Genomic DNA, 19,552 nt, shown 5'->3' with positions numbered 1-19,552 from the left:
CTCCCTTGATTCATATGATCCAATATGCAGACAAAAGTGGGGAGACGATGATATGACTTTTGTGGAATCAAAAGGCAAGCTGAAGACTGTGAAACGGATCTACATGGAAAACTGATTTTATGTCCAGAGATAATAGAAAATTATATAAGATTTGAATTTGAAATATAATTCTAGTATTTGGGAATGGTCAGAATTAATGAGCAAAAGTGAAAAATCACATAAAATGGTTTCACATTACTTCTGACTGACTATATATAACATTAGTGTGTTTTTAGTTTTATACCATTATATTTGCCCATTCAGTCAAATTCACTTAACATTTACTATGTACATTGCCAAGCTGTGGGGATAACAAATGTCAATATGATAACATTCTTTACCCTTCAAAGGAACACAGTCTAAGCAGAACAGCAGATGTGTACACAGCTTTAAAATAATAATATATCGAGGTGTCTCAAAAGTTGCCATACTTAGGGAAAATGGGAAATTATAGCTAAATGTACCTTTATTTATAAAATATTCATTACAAAATTTTTCCTTTGTATGGAGGCTTTTGAGATACTCTGTATATTAAAACCTGGTGAGTTAGGAGTGCAAAAGTTTTATTGGAAAAAATTTAAAAAAAAAGAAGAAAAAAAAATCTGGTGACTTTGTTATTCAAACCAAAAAATTCTTAAGCATGAATAAAGAAGCTAAAAATAACTAAAATTCTGTAATTTAAAATATGTATTGAGAAACAAAATTTATGTTATATTGATAAACTTCTCAAAATAGTTATCTATACAAAAACTATCTTAAAATAATTCCTAAAAAATTAAAATGGCATATCTATATACAAAGAAATATCTTTATATGAATAATGTGAATATTAAAATAACCTAGTCAAAGTAATCAGTTTTGGTATATATGCCCATTCTTTAATTGTTTTCTTGGCCATATTTAAAGCTTCTTTTCACTATTTTTCCTAAAGTATATATTTTTTCAGTATATTCTTATTTTTATTGGTATTGTTAAAAGTATTTTTTATAAATTTTAAATTGTTGGTAAGTTCAATTGATAGACATCACTTTGATTTCACGAAATGGATATAAAAAATAAAACGTATTGGAATTTAAATATTTGAAGCAATTGATGTTACTAATTGTCTATTTGAGGCAATTTATATTATTAATAAAAAATTAGATTCATTTAACTATTTATGAAGTTCATCTGCTAAAGGGGATGACATGTTAACACTTTTCATACAGGCAGAAGAGAATTTAGAATGTAAAGTGATGAAATTAGTTTAGTAAAGTTTTCATTTGACCTAAGTTAAAAGCCATGCTTTTTAAACATTTTTGTGTCTTCTGGTTTTCACATCATCAATTATGACACTTTGGTCCCATGTATGCTAACATGTACTATATGCAAGTTGCAAGTTCATTGCTAATTTTCTATTATTTTTAATGAAGATGTTATTTTTTAAAATAATTGTTCTATAGGCATTATGAGCAATTTGTACATATTCCTTAATATAAGTACTAAAGGTCTAAAAACCAGGTAGTTAATCCAAACATCTATTCCAATGACTTATCATCTTAAAATTTGTAGGCAATTTGTTCATAAAACAAAAATATCAAGTAACAATAAATAACAATATTCATATAGTGTTAGGTTTAAAAATCCCAACAGATCATTATTTAATACCATACACAGTAAATTCTAAATCAAAACATCCCATCTTTCATAGCATGTTAACAAGTTATTAGGAAACAATAGCCTATCACTACCAAAGATTTCATAATGCCAGTGATCAACTGAATACCAGGGAACACTTATATTTAGGAAATAATTCCACAAAAAAGAACATGACAAGTGACATCAGCATGATGGCAAAGTAGGAAGCCCTGGACATTCCACCCCCAAAACATACAAATTCAGCAATAATTCATGTTGTTATGAGAAATCCAGAAACGAACTAAAATGCTCCTGCATCCCGAGTGAATATGAAACCATATAGATCAAGCTGGTAGGGTGATTCAAAACACCTTTTCACCAGAATCTTTACCACTGGCACAGTGCCATATAATCAGAAAGAAACTCTCCCCACCCCAGATCCCAGCTTCTCCCAGGGGAGGAAAGGGGTTAGTTTGCACATCCAGCAACTCAACTTTTCTAAAAGGACTCCACAGAGGTCTGCCTTCTGTCTTGTCAGTCTTGGAGCTCTGATGGGACCAGCACAATCTAACTGACTGGGAGAAAACAGGGATAAACGCTTGGGCTGATTGATGTCATAGGTCCTGCTTGCTGCTTAGCATAAACTGAATGGACAAAAAAAATCCCAGCTCTCAATATCCCTCTGAGGAGGAAAAGAGTTGATATAAGCATTCAATGCCCCAACTTCTCTGAGACTTCCCAAAGAACTGGCAACTCTCTTTCCAGTCATAGAGCTCTAACAGGTCTGCCAGATCTAAGGGAGCATGGAGATATTGCCATAGTTTTCTTCTGCTGGCTCAGCACAAAGCAATTATACAGGAACCACAATTGACTGCTTCTTTTTGATGAGGGAAAAGATTGACATAGAACCCCAAATCTCTGGCCAGGTTGGTTGTTGGGAGTCTTCTCTTGTACAAGGAGAGTTTGAAAAAGGTATGTGCTTGGTATAATGTGTGTACAACAGGACAGAGAATCAAGGAAAATGAAAACTCAGGCAAAAATATTCTAAACTGAGAAGTAAAATAAATCTTCAGAAAGTAACCTTAATGAAATGAAGTTATAAGGTTACCTGACAGAGAATTAAAAATAACTGTCATAAGGATGCTCAGTGAGGTCAAGAGAATGATGTATGAGCAAAACAAGAATTTCAACAAAGAGATAAATAATATTATAAACTTCCAAACAGAAATCATGGAGCTGAAGAATACAATAACTGAACTGAAAAATACATTTAAAGAACATTTCATCCAACTGCTAAAGAATATACATACTTCCTATCAGCATATGGAACATTATTCAAGATAGACCATATGTTAGGCCACAAAACAAGTCTCAAACAATTTAAAATATCTGAAATCATATCAAATATTTTTTTCTGGCCACAAGGGAATAAAAGTAGAAATCAAAAACATGAGAAACTTTGGAAACTATACAAGTACATGGAAATTAAATGACATGCTCCTGAAAGACCAATGAGTCAATGAAGAAATTAAAAGGGAAATTTAAAAATTTCTTGAGACAAATGAAAATGGAAATACAACATACCAAAACTAAGAGGAAAGTTATAGCAATAAACACATACATCAATAAAGTAGAAAGATTTTTAATAAAAAACCTAATGATGCACTTCAAAGAACTAGAACAGCAAGAAAAAACCAAAGCCAAAATTAATAGAAGAAAAGAAATAATAAAGATCAGAACAGAAAAATAATGAAATTGATACTAAGAAAAGATACAAAGATCATCAAAATAAAAAGTTGATTCATTGAAAAGATGAAATAAATTGACACATGTTTAGCTAGACTAAAATAAGAGCATGAAGACTGAAATAAAATCATAGCCAAAAACATAGATCCTATAAGTGATAACCTAGAAATATGTCATTAACTATTAGAGACTATTATGAACTACGTCCAAATTGCAAAACCTAGAAGAAATGGATAAATTTCTGAACACATATAACCTACAAAAATTGAACCATGAAGAAACATAAAACTTGAACAGATCAATGATAAATAATGAGATAGAAGCAGTAATAAAAAGTTTCTCATCAGAGAAAAGCCCAGGGCCTGATGGGTTCACTGCTAAATTTTACTAAACATTTAAAGAAGAATTCTACTCAAATTATTTCAAAAAATTGAATAGGAGGGAATATTTCCAAACTTCATTTTATGAGGCCAGCTTTACTCTGATACCAAGACCAGGAAAGGACATAGCAAAACAAAACAAAATAAAACAAAACAAAAACTATAGGCCAATATACCTAATGAACATAGATGCAAAGATCCTCAACAAAATGCTAGCAAATCTGCACAACAAAATGACTATAATCAACAATAAGTTAGGGTACACTTTAAGGTAAGTTAAGAGAGTGAAATTGGAATGTTCCTAACACAAAAAAAATGATAAATGCCTGAGGTGATGGATACCCCAATTACCCTGATTTGATTAATTCACATTATATACTCATATCAAAATATCACATGTACCCTATAAATATATACAACTATTATGTGCCCATAATAATTAAAAATAAAAATTAAAAAAAAATGCTAGCAAACCAAATTCAGTAACATATTGAAAAGATCATTCAGCATGATCAAGTGGGATTAATTCCAGGGATGCATGGGTGGTTCAACATGTGCAAATCAATATACATAATACATCACCTTAACAGAATCAAGGACAAAAATCATATGATTATATCAATAGATACTGAAAAAAACATTTAATAAAATTCAACAGCCCTTCATGATAAAAACTCTCAACAAACTGGGAATAGGAAAAACATATCTCAAAACAATAAAGGCCATATATGAGAAACCCACAGTTCACATCATACTAAAATGGGGAAAAATTGAAAGCTTTTCCTCTAATATCTGAAACAAGACAAGAATGCCCACTTTCACCACTTTTATTTAGTATACTGAAAGTCTTAACCAGACCAATTAGACAAGAGAAAGAAATAAATGGCATACAAATTGGAAAGAAAGAAGTCAAATTATCCTTGTTTGTAGATGATATGACCTTATATTTAGAAAATCCTTAAGACTCCACCGAAAAACTATTAGAACTTATAAACAAATTTGGTACAGTAATGGCGTACAAAGTCACCATCAAAATCAGTAGTACTTTTATATACCAAGAGTGAACCATGGGGGAAAAAAAATAAGAAAGCAACCCCATTTATAACAGCTGCAAAGCACATAAAAGATCTAGGAATGAACTTAAGGAAGTAAATATCTCTACAATGAAAATTATAAAATACTGATAAAAAATCAAAGTGGACACCAAAAAATTGAAAGATATTTTGTTTATGGATTGGAAAATTAATATTTTTAAATGCTTATACTACCCAAAGTGATCTACAGATTCAAAGCAATCCCTTCTAAAATATCAATGGCATTCTGCACAGAAATAGAAAAAATAATCCTAAAATTTATATGGAACCACAAAAGACCGCAAATAGTGAAAGCAATCTTGCATAAAAAGAACAAAGCTGGAGGTATCACACTATCTGACTTTAAAATACACTAATAAGATATACTTACCAAAATAGCATGGTAACTGGCATAAAAACAGAACACAAAGAACAATGGAACAGAATAGAGAATCCAGAAATGAATCTACACATTTACAGTCAACTCATTTTCAACAAAGGTGCCAAGTGCATGCACTGGGAAAGGATAGTTTTTTAAATAAACGGTACTGGGAAAACCGGATATCCATATGCAGAAGAATAAAACTAGACCCCTATTTCTCACCATATACAAATATCATATCAAAATAGATTAATGACTTAAAAATATAAGTCCTGAAACTGTGAAACTACTAGCAAAAAAAAAAAAAAAATCCGGGGAAATTACTCAGGATTTTGTTCTGGGCAAAGATTTTTTTGAGTAAGACCTCAAGATTCAGGCAACATAAGCAAAAATAGATAAGTGGGATTATATGAATCTGAAAAGTTTCTACACAGCAAAGGAAACAATTAAAAATTGGGCAAAAGATCTGAATAAACATTTCTCAAAAGAAGACATACAAATGGCCAACAGTTATATGAAAAGAATGATCAAAATCACTAATCATCAGGGTAATGCAAATCTAAGCCACAGTGAGATATCATCTCATCCCAGTTTAAATGACTATTATCAGAAAGACAGAAAATAACAGATGCTGGTGAGGATGCAGAAAGAGGGAAATGCTCATACACTGTTGGTGTGAATGTAAATTAGTACAGCAACTGTGGAATACAATATGGAATTTCCTTGAAACACTAAAAATAGAATTATCATATGATCCAGCATTCCCACTGCTGGTTATATATCCCAAAGAAAGGAAATAAGTATATCAAAGAGATATCTGCACTCCATGTTTACTGCAGCACTGTTTAAAATAGCCATGACACGGAATCAACCTAATTGTCCATCAATGGATGAATGAATAAAGAAATAAAGGATAAAGAAATAAAGAATAAAGAAATAAAGAAATATAATGGAATAATATTCAGCCATCAAAGAGAATGAAATCCTGTTGTCTGTATCAAGATGGATGGAACTAGAGGACGTTATGTTAAGTAAAGTAAGCCAGGCACAGAAAGACAAATATCGCCTATTTTCACTCATATGTGAGAGCTACAAAAATTGATCTCATGAAGGTAGTGACTAGAACGGTGGTTACCAGAGACTGGGAATGGTAGCAGGGAGAGAGTGATAAAAAGGGTTTGGATTACAGGCACAAAAATACAGTTAGATAGAAGGAGTAAATTCTAATGTTCAATAGCAGGGTAGAGTGACTATAATTAACAAGAATTTATTGTGTATTTCAAAATAGCTAGAAGAGAATATTTGGAATGTTTCCAACACAAAAAAAAATGATAAACAAAATGAAAACACAATTGCCAAAAATTTATGAGATGTAGGAAAAGCAGTACTATGAGAAATGTTCATAGTAATAAATACTTACATGAAAAAGAAAGATATCAAATAATCTAACTTTACACCTCAAGGAATTAGATAAAGAAGAATAAAATAAGCTCAAAGTTAGCAGTAAGAAGGAAGGAAATAACCAGGCTTAGAGCAGAAATAAACAAAATAGAAAATATAAAAATAATTTTAAAAAATAAATGAAACAATAGCTGTTTTACAAAAATCAACAAAATTAAGAAACTCTCAGTCTAAGAAAAAAAGAGAATACTCAAATAAAATCAGAAAATGAAAGGAATAATGAAAAATATTATAATAATGTCACAGAAATAAAAAGGAACATAGGAGAGTACACTGGACAATTGTCTGGTAACAAACTGTATAACCCAGAAACAATGGATAAATTTCTAGAAATATACAACCTACCAAGACTAAATTATGAGAAATAGAAAGCCCGAACATATTTATAACTAGTATGGAGATTGAAACAGTACTTTAAAATCTCTCAACTAAGATAAGCCCATGACTAGATGACTTTACTGGTGAATTCTACAAAATATTTAAAGAAGACTTAATGCCAATTCCTCTCAAACTCTTCCAAAAAATTGAAAAAAACAAAAAGAGGAACATTTCCAAACTCATTTATAAAGGCAGCATTCCCTGATACTAATGCCAGACAAAGACACTGTTAGAAAAGAATACTACAGGTCAATATTCCTGATGAATATGTATGCAAAAATCTTTAACAAAATACTAGCAAAACTAATCCAACAGCACCTTAAAATGATCAGACACAATGACCAAGCGGGATTTATTTCTGGGATGCAAAAATAGTTCAACATACAAATCAATTATTGTGATATACCACATGAATAGAATGATTAAAATGACATGATCATTTTAATAGATGCAGAAAAATCATTTGACAAAATTCAACACCCTTTCATGATTAAAAAAAAAAAAAACTCAACAAACTAGGAATAGAAGGAAAGTACTTTTACATAATAAAGTCCATATATCAAAAGCTCGTAGCTAACATCATACTCTGGCAAAAAACAGACCTTTTCCTCCTAGATCAGGAATAAGGCAAAGATGCCCACTTTCCATTCCTATTCAGCATAGTTCTCACTAGGGCAACTAAGTCAGGAAAAAGAAGGAAGATGCATTCAAACTGGAAAGGAAGAAGTAAAACTGTCCCTGTTTGAGATTTTACCAAAACAAGGAAAAAAAAAAAAAAAAAAAACCCAAAACCTGTTAGAAAATTCAGTAAAATTACAAGATACAAAATCAGCTTTCAAAATCAGTTGTGTTTCTATATGCTAACATTGAACTATATGAAAAGGATATTAGGAAAACAATCCCACTATGATAGCATAAAAGAATCAAATACTTAGGAATAACCTAGCTAAGGAGATAAAAGACATACACTGAAAACTACAAAACAGTGATGAAAGAAATTGAAGATACCAAAAAATAGAAAAACAATCTCCATTCATAGATTGTAAAAACGTCTGTACTATCCAAAATGATCTACAGATTTTATGTAATCCCTATCAGAACACCAATTGCATTTTTTTTTACAGAAACAGAAAAAAAAATTCTACAATTTACGTGATACCACAAATAGCGTGAATAGCCAAATCAATGTAGCAAAAAGAAACAAAAAGCTGGAGGCATCAGACTTCCTGATTTCAAATATATATAACAACTATACTCTAATCACAACTGTATAGTACTGGCATAAAGAGAGGACATTTAGAACAATGGAACAGAATAGAAAAAGTAGAAATAAATCCAAGCAGACAGTCAACTGATTTTCCAAAAGGATGCCAGAAAGACACAATGAGGAAAGGATATTCTCTTTAGCAAACAGCGTTTAGAAAACTGGATATCCACATGCAAAAGAAGGAAATTGGACCCTTATCTTACACCACATGCAAAAATCAACTCAAAATGGATTAAAAACTTAAATATATATTGCCCATGCCCCCCATTCCCCTGAGTCTGAGCTTCAAGCGTGTCCATTCCCTAGACAGTGCACATCACACTCATCACATAAGTATGCACCCATCCCCTCTCCCCCATCCCCCCCAGTCAGAACTTCAAGCGTGACCATTCCCCAGACAGTGTGCATCACACTCATCAAGTAGGTATACACCCATCCCCGCCCAAGGAAAACATGGAAGTTATCTGGGGTTATTATTTTATTCTAATATAGTTATCAACTATAATAAAGTTATAATAAAGTTATCAACTTTATTCTAAAAAAAGAAAAACCTTAAATATAAAACCTGAAATTGTAAAATTCATAGAAGGAAACATAGGGGAAAAGTTCATGATATTGGTCTTGGCAATGATTTCACGAATCTGACGCCAAAACCATAGGCAACAACAACAAAAAATAAACACGTGGAAATATACCAAACTTCAAAGCTTCTGTGCAGTAAAAGAAACATTCAACAAAGTGAAATGGCAACCCATGGAATGGTAGAAAGTATTTTCAAACCATATATCTGATAATGGGTTAATATCCAATATATAGAGAGAACCCCTACAGCTCTACAGCAAATGACTAATAACCTGATTTAAAAATGGCTTAAGCAATTTTAAGCAACAAAAACAAAATGGGAGGTATTAATTTACCAGACCTCAAACTATACTACCAGGCCGTGGTTCTTAAAACAGCCTGGTACTGGCACAAGTACACGGACACAGACCAGTGGAACACAACAGAAAATCCAAATATAGAACCATCCTCATATAGTCACCTAATTTTTGACAAAGCAGGAAAGAATATACTCTGGGGACAAGAATCCCTATTCAATAAATGGTGCTGGGAGAATTGGTTACCCACTTGTAGAAGACTGAAACAGGACCCACAGCTTTCACCTCTCACAAAAATCAAATCACGGTGGATAACAGACTTAAACCTTAGGCATGATACAATCAGAATTCTAGAAGAAAATGTAGGAAAGACTCTTACAGACACTGGCCTAGGCAAGGAATTTATGAAGAAGACCCCCAAGGCAATCACAGCAGCAACAAAAATAAATGAATGGGACATGATTAAATTAAAAAGCTTCTGCACAGCCAAAGAAACAGTCACGAGAATAAACAGACCACCTACAGAATGGGAAAAAATTTTTGCATACTACACATCAGACAAAGGACTGATAACAAGAATCTACTTAGAACTCAGGAAAATCAGCAAGAAAAAAATCGAACAACCCTATCAAAAAGTGGGCAAAGGACATGAATTAGAAATTTCTCGAAAGAAGATATAAGAATGGCTACCAAACATATGAAAAAATGCTCAACATCCCTAATCATCAGGGAAATGCAAATCAAAACCACAATGAGATATCACTTAACCCCAGTGAGAATGGCCTTTATCAAAAAATCCCAAAACAACACATGATGGCGTGGATGCGGAGAGACAGGAACACTCATACACTGCTGGTGGGACTGCAAACTAGTGCAACCCCTGTGGAAAGCATTATGGAGGTATCTTAAACAGATTCAAGTAGACCTGCCATTCGATCCAGCAATCCCATTATTGGGCATATACCCAAAGGAAAAAACGTCATTCTGTAACAAAGACACATGTACTCGAATGTTTATAGCAGCACAATTCACAATAGCAAAGATGTGGAAACAACCCAAATGCCCATCAATACATGATTGGATTAGTAAGCTGTGGTATATGTATACCATGGAATATGACTCAGCTATAAGAAATAATGAAGATACAACATCTCTATGGTTCTCCTGGAGAGAGTTGGAACCCATTATGTTAAGTGAAGTATCCCAAGAATGGAAAAACAAGCATCACATGTACTCACCAGAAAATTGGTTCCCCTGATCATCACCTAAATACACATCGGATATCAGACTGAGGTGGGGGGTGGGGGAGGGGATGGGTGTGTGCCTACACAATGAGTGCATTGCGCACCGTTTGGGGAATGGTGACACTTGAAGGTGCTGACTCGGGAAGGGGGGAAGGGGGGGAGGGACATATACCTACATGATGGGTGCAACGCGCACTACCTGGGGAACGGACACTCCTGGAGCTCTGACTTGGGGGGAAAGGCGGTACATGGGCAACGTATGTAACCTGCAATTCTGTATCCCCCATAACGATAAGATGAAATAAAAAAGAAAATAAAAAAATAAAAATGGCTTAAGGACTTGAATAAATATTTATTCAATGAAGGCATACAAATGGCCAACAGATATAAAAAAATGGTTTATGTCACCAGTCATCAAGGAAATGCAAATTAAAACCACAGTAAGGTATTACTTCCTAACAGTCAGGGTGGTTATTATCAAAACAACAAAAGACAACAAGTGTTGGTGAGAATGTGGAGAAATTGAAACCTTTGCACACAGTTTGTGGGAATGCAAAATGATGCAGCCACTATGGAAAACAGGGGGAAGGCTCTTAAAAAAATTAACAACACAACTATAACATGATCCAGTAATCCCACTTCTGGGCATTTATCCAAAAGTATTGAAATGAGGATTTCAAAGAAATATTAGCATTCCCATGTTCATTGCACCATTATTCACAATAACCAAGATGTGAAAAGAACTTAATTGTCCAAAAATAGATAAAAAATGGTATATACACACAAATACAAAAAAGAGGACTCTCCAATGTGAGGCAACATGGGTGAATCTTGAGGACATTAGGCTAAATGAAATAAGCCAGTCACAGAAAGACAAATACTGCATGATTTTACTTGTATGAGGTATGTAAGATAATCAAATTCATAGAATCAAAGAATGAAATGGTTTTTGTCAGAGTCTGAGGGGAGGGGAAATGGGAATTACTAATCAACTGACATAATGTTTCAGTTAAACAAGCTAAATAAGCTATAGAGCTGCTATACAACATTGTACCTATAGTCAAGAACAATGCACTCTAAAAGTTTGTTAAAAAGGTAGATCTCACATTAACTTTTCTTACCACAATAAAATAAAATTGAAATAACAAAAACTAACTGTCAAAAATAGATACTTTAAAATAATTAGCACATTTAATACACTAGGTACTTTAAAATCATGATGATGTATTTAATGCATTATCATGGCTTCAAATCACCATTCTTTTCATATTTTAGCATAAAACTGCCTTTTTCACTAGCCTATAAAATGTTAACATGATACAAAAGGCAATAATTTCTCATTTAATTCAATATTCCACTAATTTCTGGTTGCATAGAAAAATAAACAATCAACACATGATTTCCCCTCTAAAAAAAGTTTAGCACTTATCTAAATATGTATTATTGAAATGGGATCATGTAGCACACATTGCTTTTTAAAAAATGTGCTTCTCTCTCCTTCACCACTACCTTACAGTCAACAAAAAGTTATTGCATACTTTAAAATTACTAAATTACTAAAAGAGTGGAATTGGAATATTCCAATTCCTAACACAAAGAAATGATAAATGTTTCAAGTGACAGATAGCCCAATTACCCTGATTTGATGATTACACATGATATGCCTGGTATCAAAAGATTGTATGTGCCCTATAAATACATACAACTGTTATGTACGTATATTTATTAAAGCTAACAAGTTCTTTTAAATGTCTTTATCAATATACTTTGATTTACAAATGGCAATTTAAAGAATTAATCTAGGTCTTTGCTATTTTTTTGAGTTTAGTTTCAATTTTTGCAAGGATGAGTTTCTCAGTGTCCTTGCTGTTCTCTGCTTGGGCACTTCTTACAGCCTCCTTCAGCAAAACTGAACTTCCTTTTGGATATCTTGGTGGACATCAGCTGTCTTAAGAAATAAATATTCAGTACATTCTTTTTCATTAAACATGCACTATTTAAAATCTCATTGCTGCCATAAAGGTTTATTGCAAAATAATATAAAATTATTTTATGATAAAATAATCAACTTCAAATTTATACTATAAAATAAATAGCATATATGCTCATGGCAAGAGTATTCAGAATATAGCTCAACCTCTTAGACTCTATTTCTGCACGTACTTCAAGAACACATCTTTTTCATATTTTCCACTAATCCTGCCAATTTATGGCCTGACAGCTTCATGTATCCTTCAAACCACAGCAAAGACTGTAGCATAACTGACTGTCATACAAAATAGCTGTCGGGGCAACAGCGTTAAATACTTCTCCCACCACCAACCAAAATCAGAATGGGTTAGGTGTTCATAGCTGAGAATATTTCATTTTATCTGTGTATGCAACATGTCATCTTTGAAAGTGAAGTGTGAATTACCTCGCATCTGGAAAAGGTTGAGAAATAGATACAAGTTATCAGTATTTGTGTTTCATATTTAACCATGGGTTATAATTACTCTGAGCACTTCAAACATACATCACATTCTACCAGATAAGACCAAACACTAAAAGTAGAGATCTAACAAATAAGCTGTGGCTTATTTTAATAAAACTATTAATAATGATACTTTGCTAAAAATGGAACATACAGGCTAAATGCCAAACCAGTTAGGATGCCAGGACAATAGGCATAAACAAGGACTGTCCTGAGCAAACTGGGACATATGCCAATTCTAATATTAGTATCATATGCACTTAGTGCCAGAGTAGTGCAAAAGTGGAGGTGAGTAATTTTGCCTAGGAGTTCATCATTATTAGAAGTATCATTTGACCTGGGCCTGGGAAAATGACTAAGGATTTATAGATTTTGAATGTGGGCATAAGTGTTCCAGGAATTTGGAAGAGAGTACAAAAAAAAAAAAAAAAAAAAAAAAAAAAACCTGAAATGTTAAAGGATATTGTCCTTTCGGGACAATGTAATTAGACAGTTGGGTGTATACAAATGAATAGTGAGGAATGAAGCTGGCAGGTAGGTTGGGGACAAATTGTGGAGGCTTTGAACATAATATCAAAGTTTTGAGTTTAGATCTGTGTGGCCATTAACAAATTTTAAACAGAGAAGTAATGTTCGGTTTGTATTTCAGAAAGATCAGTCATGTAGAAATATGGATAAAAGTTTGGCTAGAAGGATAATGAAGTGAATGGCTAGTTGACTGTTACAGCAGTGCAGGGAGCAATAATAAGGATGAGAACAAAGCCAAGGGCACCATGCAGTCCTTTAAAGCTGGGGACTTCAACCTCTCAGGGCTAAGGGATCCATTTCCTTGAGCATTTTCAACAATATAAGCTATAGGTCTGAGTATTTTGTATTACCCAGCAGGGGCAGATTCTTAACAGAGAGGTCAAAGAGTGAAGAGTATAGAAAATGCTCTGTCAAAATCAACTATTCTGTGGACAAATGACAGCATGATACTCAGTGATGTCCTCCCTGTGGAACTAAAGTGGAATGAGACAGGCAGATTACAAATTTAAGCCGGGGATATAGAAGCTGACTGCTGAGAAGCAAGGACAGCACATAGGACAGCATGAAGTGGAGATGCCAGACTTAAGTAGCTCTGATTAAGCAAAAGTGTCTTGCAGACTATAACGAAGAGGCAAAGCAACAGACTCTACAAAGAATGAAGAGATCATGAAATAAAAGTCATGAGGGTGCTGATAGTGGCTTGATGATGATTATAAAGTTGGTATGTGACCTACATTTCAGTTAAATTCACTTTGCACCAAGTTCAGTGAAATACATTTCACCTGTTGCATTCATTTGTGAAAACTGCTATGCTACAATTGCCTGACTCATTCTTTTTTATTGGCTTTTTTGACTTTCAATAAGCAACAACTATTTGCTCAAAAGAGGAATGGGAATTGTGGTGGAGGAGGGGGAGAAGGGGCCCAAATAAAAGTCTGACAATTAAAATGACAATACTTCCTGATTGTCTAGGACTGTCCTGGTTTGTGCCTACAGCTGAGCTTAAATTTTATTTATAGTAGTGCCCCCTTTTACTCTCAAAAATACCTTAGGTTTGGACAGTAAGTTATATGATTACCCTAAACAAAATCTTTGTTCTATATAAACATTTCATATACTCACAATATATTTGGGGGACCAAAGATCACATAATTAAAACCCCTAAGAACGATGAACTGCTAAACCATTTATTCTGATCTTTATGTGGAAACAAAAATACAGCTAGTGAAAGGAGTATGGGTTGAGATAGACAGAAAATGTTTTACTAAAGGGAATTCTTGGAATTGAGTCTGGAAGAATGAGCAGAATTTAAGCACGAGGGAGCAGAAAAACATTTAAGGTAAAAAAAGTTGGTGATAGAAAGCAGCAGGGTGGGGGTGTGTGTGTGTGTGTGTGTCTATGAAATTAAGATTTGCCTGAGTGAAAGGCAAGATGCATTTGAGAATTGGAGATAAATATGCTTAATGTCTGGTCCTTAATTAACTCTCTTACACTGAATGAGTGAATGAATGAACGAATGAATGAGTAAGATGAAATGATTTATCTAGGTAAGAGGAATTTAGGTAAGGCACTGAAGTGGCAAACTCTGCAAACCGAATTTGACCCACAGTACTGGCTTATTGTCCTAAGTCCATTTACTTTCTCTTTAATACTACTTGTCTACTTAGAAAATTAGATGACTTTGTATAAAATTCCTTATTTCAAGTTCCTCTTTAAAATTTACCTGTCTTCCTATAGGGCAAAATGGCTAGAGCTGGAAGGGACAACTGTCCCTTTCAAACGGAATGCATTTGCTCCTGCTTTTCTTCATTGCTTCCCACTGCTTCACTCATATATATCACCTGCTTTTTGAGAGTGTGACCTTTGATGTGGTGCTTGGGATCATAATTAGAAAGCCAAACTGATTAAGATATAGAACTTCATTGCAACTAATAATATACAAATGGAGGCTTTCCATTTCCTTTAGCATTTTAACACATGCATCTAGAATAATGATAGCATAATAATAGTAACTGCTAAGCATTTACTGTGTACTAAGCATGATATTAATCTCCTTTTAGTCACATGAGTTTGAGTCACAGCTCTAGATGGCTGCTAGTAGCACGACCTTGAACAAATTAACAGACTTTCTGAATCCCAATGTATGCATTCAGAAGTCATTATTAGGAGTCATTTATGTTCACCAATTATATGATCATTTTGTTTTTTCACTTCTTTTTTCTTTTTCTCAAAAGATATATTTAAACTCCAAATTTACAAATATTGACTCTTCAACTTACTCTTCTCTTTTGTATGAACTTGGTTTATAAATACAAAGCACTTCATTTATGATAGTCAAGTATGTCAAACAACTGTGTTCCATGAAGAAAAGGTCTGCCAAGTTCATTGTTTAAATGTATTGACTGATTTGTTTGCCTAAACAGTATATTTTTTGACACTTATTTTGAAAGTTCTTCATGCTTTCTTTATTTTTATTATTTTCAAAGCATTTCAAGTTTACATTTTTTCATGTAAAATAATAATTTACTAGGCACCAACTATATATTCAATACTAAATACTGTGCACACCTGATTGTGGTACATCTAATAATCTCTTTATGAGATGAGCGTTATTATTCTTATGTCAATTAGAAAACTCTGCCCTGGGTAATAAAGTAAGGTGCCCAAAGTCAGCAATTAGTAAGGAGCCAGGACTTCAATTCAAGCACATTTGAATAGTACTGATTTTTATTCTTTTCATAGGTGATCTTGGAAATCTTGATAGGTTTCTGTTAATAGAACTTTTAAGACTACATAGATAGAAGATGCATTAGATAATTTTCTCAAAAAAAAAAATGTGCATTGGAAATAAAAGTAAAAATAGCATTTAAAATTTTTTAAGTTTTCATTCATTTTATCCAACCACTAAACTAAAATCCCTTTTACATAATAACATATATTTAGCCACTTAGCAGTGCCATAAAAAGAAAAAAGGAGAAAAAAACCAAGGACACTGGTAATTACTTACAATGAATGGTAATTCATTGTTATAGGAAATCTTTAATTTTAAAGTAGTCTGAAATATTTTGTCAAAATATCTGTGAATATAAAATTAAGATCTTTAAAGAAGAAAAATAAAATTAGCAAAAAAGTAGGGTTGCAATTTTTGTAATGGCAAGTATTCATTTCCTTATCTATAAAAACTTCACATTTTAAAACATACAGTTTTATGGTATATCAGATTATAAGCTTTTGTGATGTAATTATTGTATTAGCTGAATTATTTTAACACATCTTTATTTTAAGAATAATTGGTTTGACAATTGGAGAGAAGGCCTCTACAATTAATATTCAAAATTTATTGTATTTATTTTTTCCAAGTGTATTTTACCTTAACTGCAGAGGAATAGGGAGACCAGAAATAAGAATATTTAAAATTATTAAATAAAATTAAAATTTTGGATAGTAAAATTAACAGTACTATTTAAATGTTAGCCTTCCTATTTTGCATGTAAGAAATTAAAAAAAAAAAACTCACTTGAAAACTGAATTGCAAATCCAGATTTGCTAATATAAAAATCCGTGTCAAACTGGATGGTTACTATGTTGAGGGTGCTATGGATTCCTTCAGGAATAAGAGATCCACTAATTTCCTTTAAGAGCATTTCATTTTCTGGTGGACCATCCCAAACTCGGAGTATATCATGTGATGCTTCCGTATCAAAAGCAAGAAACTGTAGGCTGTGAAAGAACCATATATCACTGATTATTTTAAATAATTATTCAATTTTAAATAAAAAATAGAACAAATATGAATTGTGGCTTTTACTATTCATTTCTTTGTTATGAGATTAAAAAATGAACTCTGTATACAGAATATAGAATGTTAATGATTTTTTCTTGAGCCGCATAATTTATTTCTTTAGAATAGGATTAAATACACTATTACATCACCTTTTCAAATTACAGAAACTTCAAGTATATGTATTCTTTTCAGTGTTCATGAATTTTAACTGTGGCAACAGCAAGTGACATTTACAGAGGATCTTCTACATGCCAAGCACTGTGCAAAATGCATTACATATACTTTCTTTGTTTAATTGTTATAATAACCCAATGATGCAGGAATAATTTTTATCTCAATTTTACAAATGCAGCAAATGGCATTTAGATAGATTAAATAATTCTCCAAAGGGTGGAAGAGTCATAAATTGAGTCAATTTATGTGACTCCACAGTACCTACTTTTACCACTCTTTCATGTTAAATCCATTCCTCTTTATGTTTAACCTAGGCAAAATTAGCATCTGGTACTTTTTATGCCCAGTGCAAAAATTAGAAATCTGATTATACCAACATGTTCAACTCTGTATACAGTGTTTATGTTTGCTGCATAAATTATCAGAGCTTTAAAATTGGGTGCAATTTAATATCAAATATGATTTTTTAACTTAAAAAAACCCAGAATCTTGTAAAAGTTAATATTTTCAAGTTTAATAATTCTAATATTTAAATAAAACAATGCATGATTTAAACTAAAGAAAAAATAAGCTGGGGATGGATTCGGTGTAACCTATTTTGAGTTCTGCACACTGCCTTGCAAAAGTAATGTACCAGCTCATACTGCATCCATCAATGCACGGGAGTATACCACCTAGAAGCCTGTCTGAAATCCCATTTATATAAAGTAGCAATTCCTAAGTTTTAAGTTATTGTTTTTGAGTGATAACACACTAACTAGCTTATATGTCAAAAAGGATCCCAGACAAAGCTATAATAGTAAAACTTGGACTGAGAGCATGTGACAGATCTTGGAAACCAGATTTATATTGATTTAGGAAATGATCATTTTTTATTCAAGAAAGGGGAAACAATGTGAAGAATTGTGAGCCACCTAACTAAACTCTGCAATAAAGAAGAATCTAACATAATTAAAGGGGCAGAGAGCAGATGCTTCAGAAATGTGCCTAAGGAAGACAGAAAATTATATTTAATAGTCCCATTCTATTCTTATTTTTTGTGCATTTCTGATAGTGTCCTACATAACTTTGTGTATTTATCAAAATGGTAGATTCCGCATCTTGAATCATCAAGACTTAAAGGAACAATGTTCACAAGAAGCAGGAAAAAATCTCAATCTCTGTGCCCTCCTATAACTATAAAAAGCTTCCTTTTAAGGGGTTATAGAGGTTACTGCTGCCCATAAATCAATAAATCCTGCTAATAAATAACTTTTTTTCATATTTTAAGCACATAAAAAGCAAATTTTCCCTTGCCAACATTAAAAATAAGGAAAAATATTGATATTGATTTCATATAGGGGTTAATTAGGTAATACAGATTTCCTAGTAATTTTGAGAAAATGAAATCCATTTACCTGACAATGTTTCCTGGATCTACTTCAATCATCCACATGCAACGCAGATTGTTGTCATAGGGAAAAGGATACCCAGGAGATAAGATTCTTCCTGATGATTCTCCTTTAAAACGACCTCCACATTCAGCTAATAAAAAGTGATAAAAATATAAGTCAAAATTTAATGTCAATCTTTCAAAACAGTCTACAACTTTTCCAAGAGTATATATTTTTCACATTAAAGAGGAAAAGGATTGATATCATTCTCTTTGAAAGTATACACTTATATAAACATTTTCAGATTAAAGTATTTATTGAAAAAAGAATATACTATACGATTATAGTAGAGTCTCAAGTTAGATCACATAAAAGGTAATAAAACAAACCTAATTGGGGAATTAAAAAAGGACACACTCAAAACGTCTGAGATAGGCTTCCAAACATTTTAAGATGTGTTGTTAAATAATGATAATTTTAAAAGGGAAACAGATGGCAAGTTGCTCACTGCTAGCGAATCCCAGGTTGAATAATTCATCATCTAGCTACCCGACCTCTGAGGAAAACTAATCTTTACTGCAGTCCCTCCGGCCTTCTAAATTTCATTGTCCTTTTATTCCCCTTTAAATCATTCTACTCTTTCCCTTTTAATCTCCCAAAAGTCAAAGTGGCATTTTTATTAGATTTCTTGCTTCAGTTAAATCTAGTTTGTTTTTGATTTAATGTGGTCTCTAATTTTTATAAAATTTATTGAA

The 19,552-nt window shown here is 32.6% G+C and overlaps 1 protein-coding gene across 3 annotated transcripts in view; it reads right to left on the bottom strand.

Moving 5' to 3' along the window:
• The window catches only part of CSMD3 (CUB and Sushi multiple domains 3), a 1,111,380-nt gene that overhangs the window by 264,443 nt on the left and 827,385 nt on the right, over positions 1-19,552 (bottom strand). For all 3 annotated transcript variants that reach the window (XM_069466068.1, XM_069466069.1, XM_069466070.1), the window contains 2 exons: positions 18,822-18,948; positions 16,984-17,186 (listed from right to left, as the gene is read on the bottom strand). In XM_069466068.1, the coding sequence (XP_069322169.1) occupies positions 16,984-17,186; positions 18,822-18,948 (330 nt within the window). The remainder of the gene's footprint in view (positions 1-16,983; positions 17,187-18,821; positions 18,949-19,552) is intronic.

This window comes from Eulemur rufifrons, chromosome 3 (assembly GCF_041146395.1).
Source record: "Eulemur rufifrons isolate Redbay chromosome 3, OSU_ERuf_1, whole genome shotgun sequence".
Taxonomy (NCBI): domain Eukaryota; kingdom Metazoa; phylum Chordata; class Mammalia; order Primates; family Lemuridae; genus Eulemur; species Eulemur rufifrons.
This window is presented reverse-complemented; position numbering and strand designations above follow the sequence as displayed.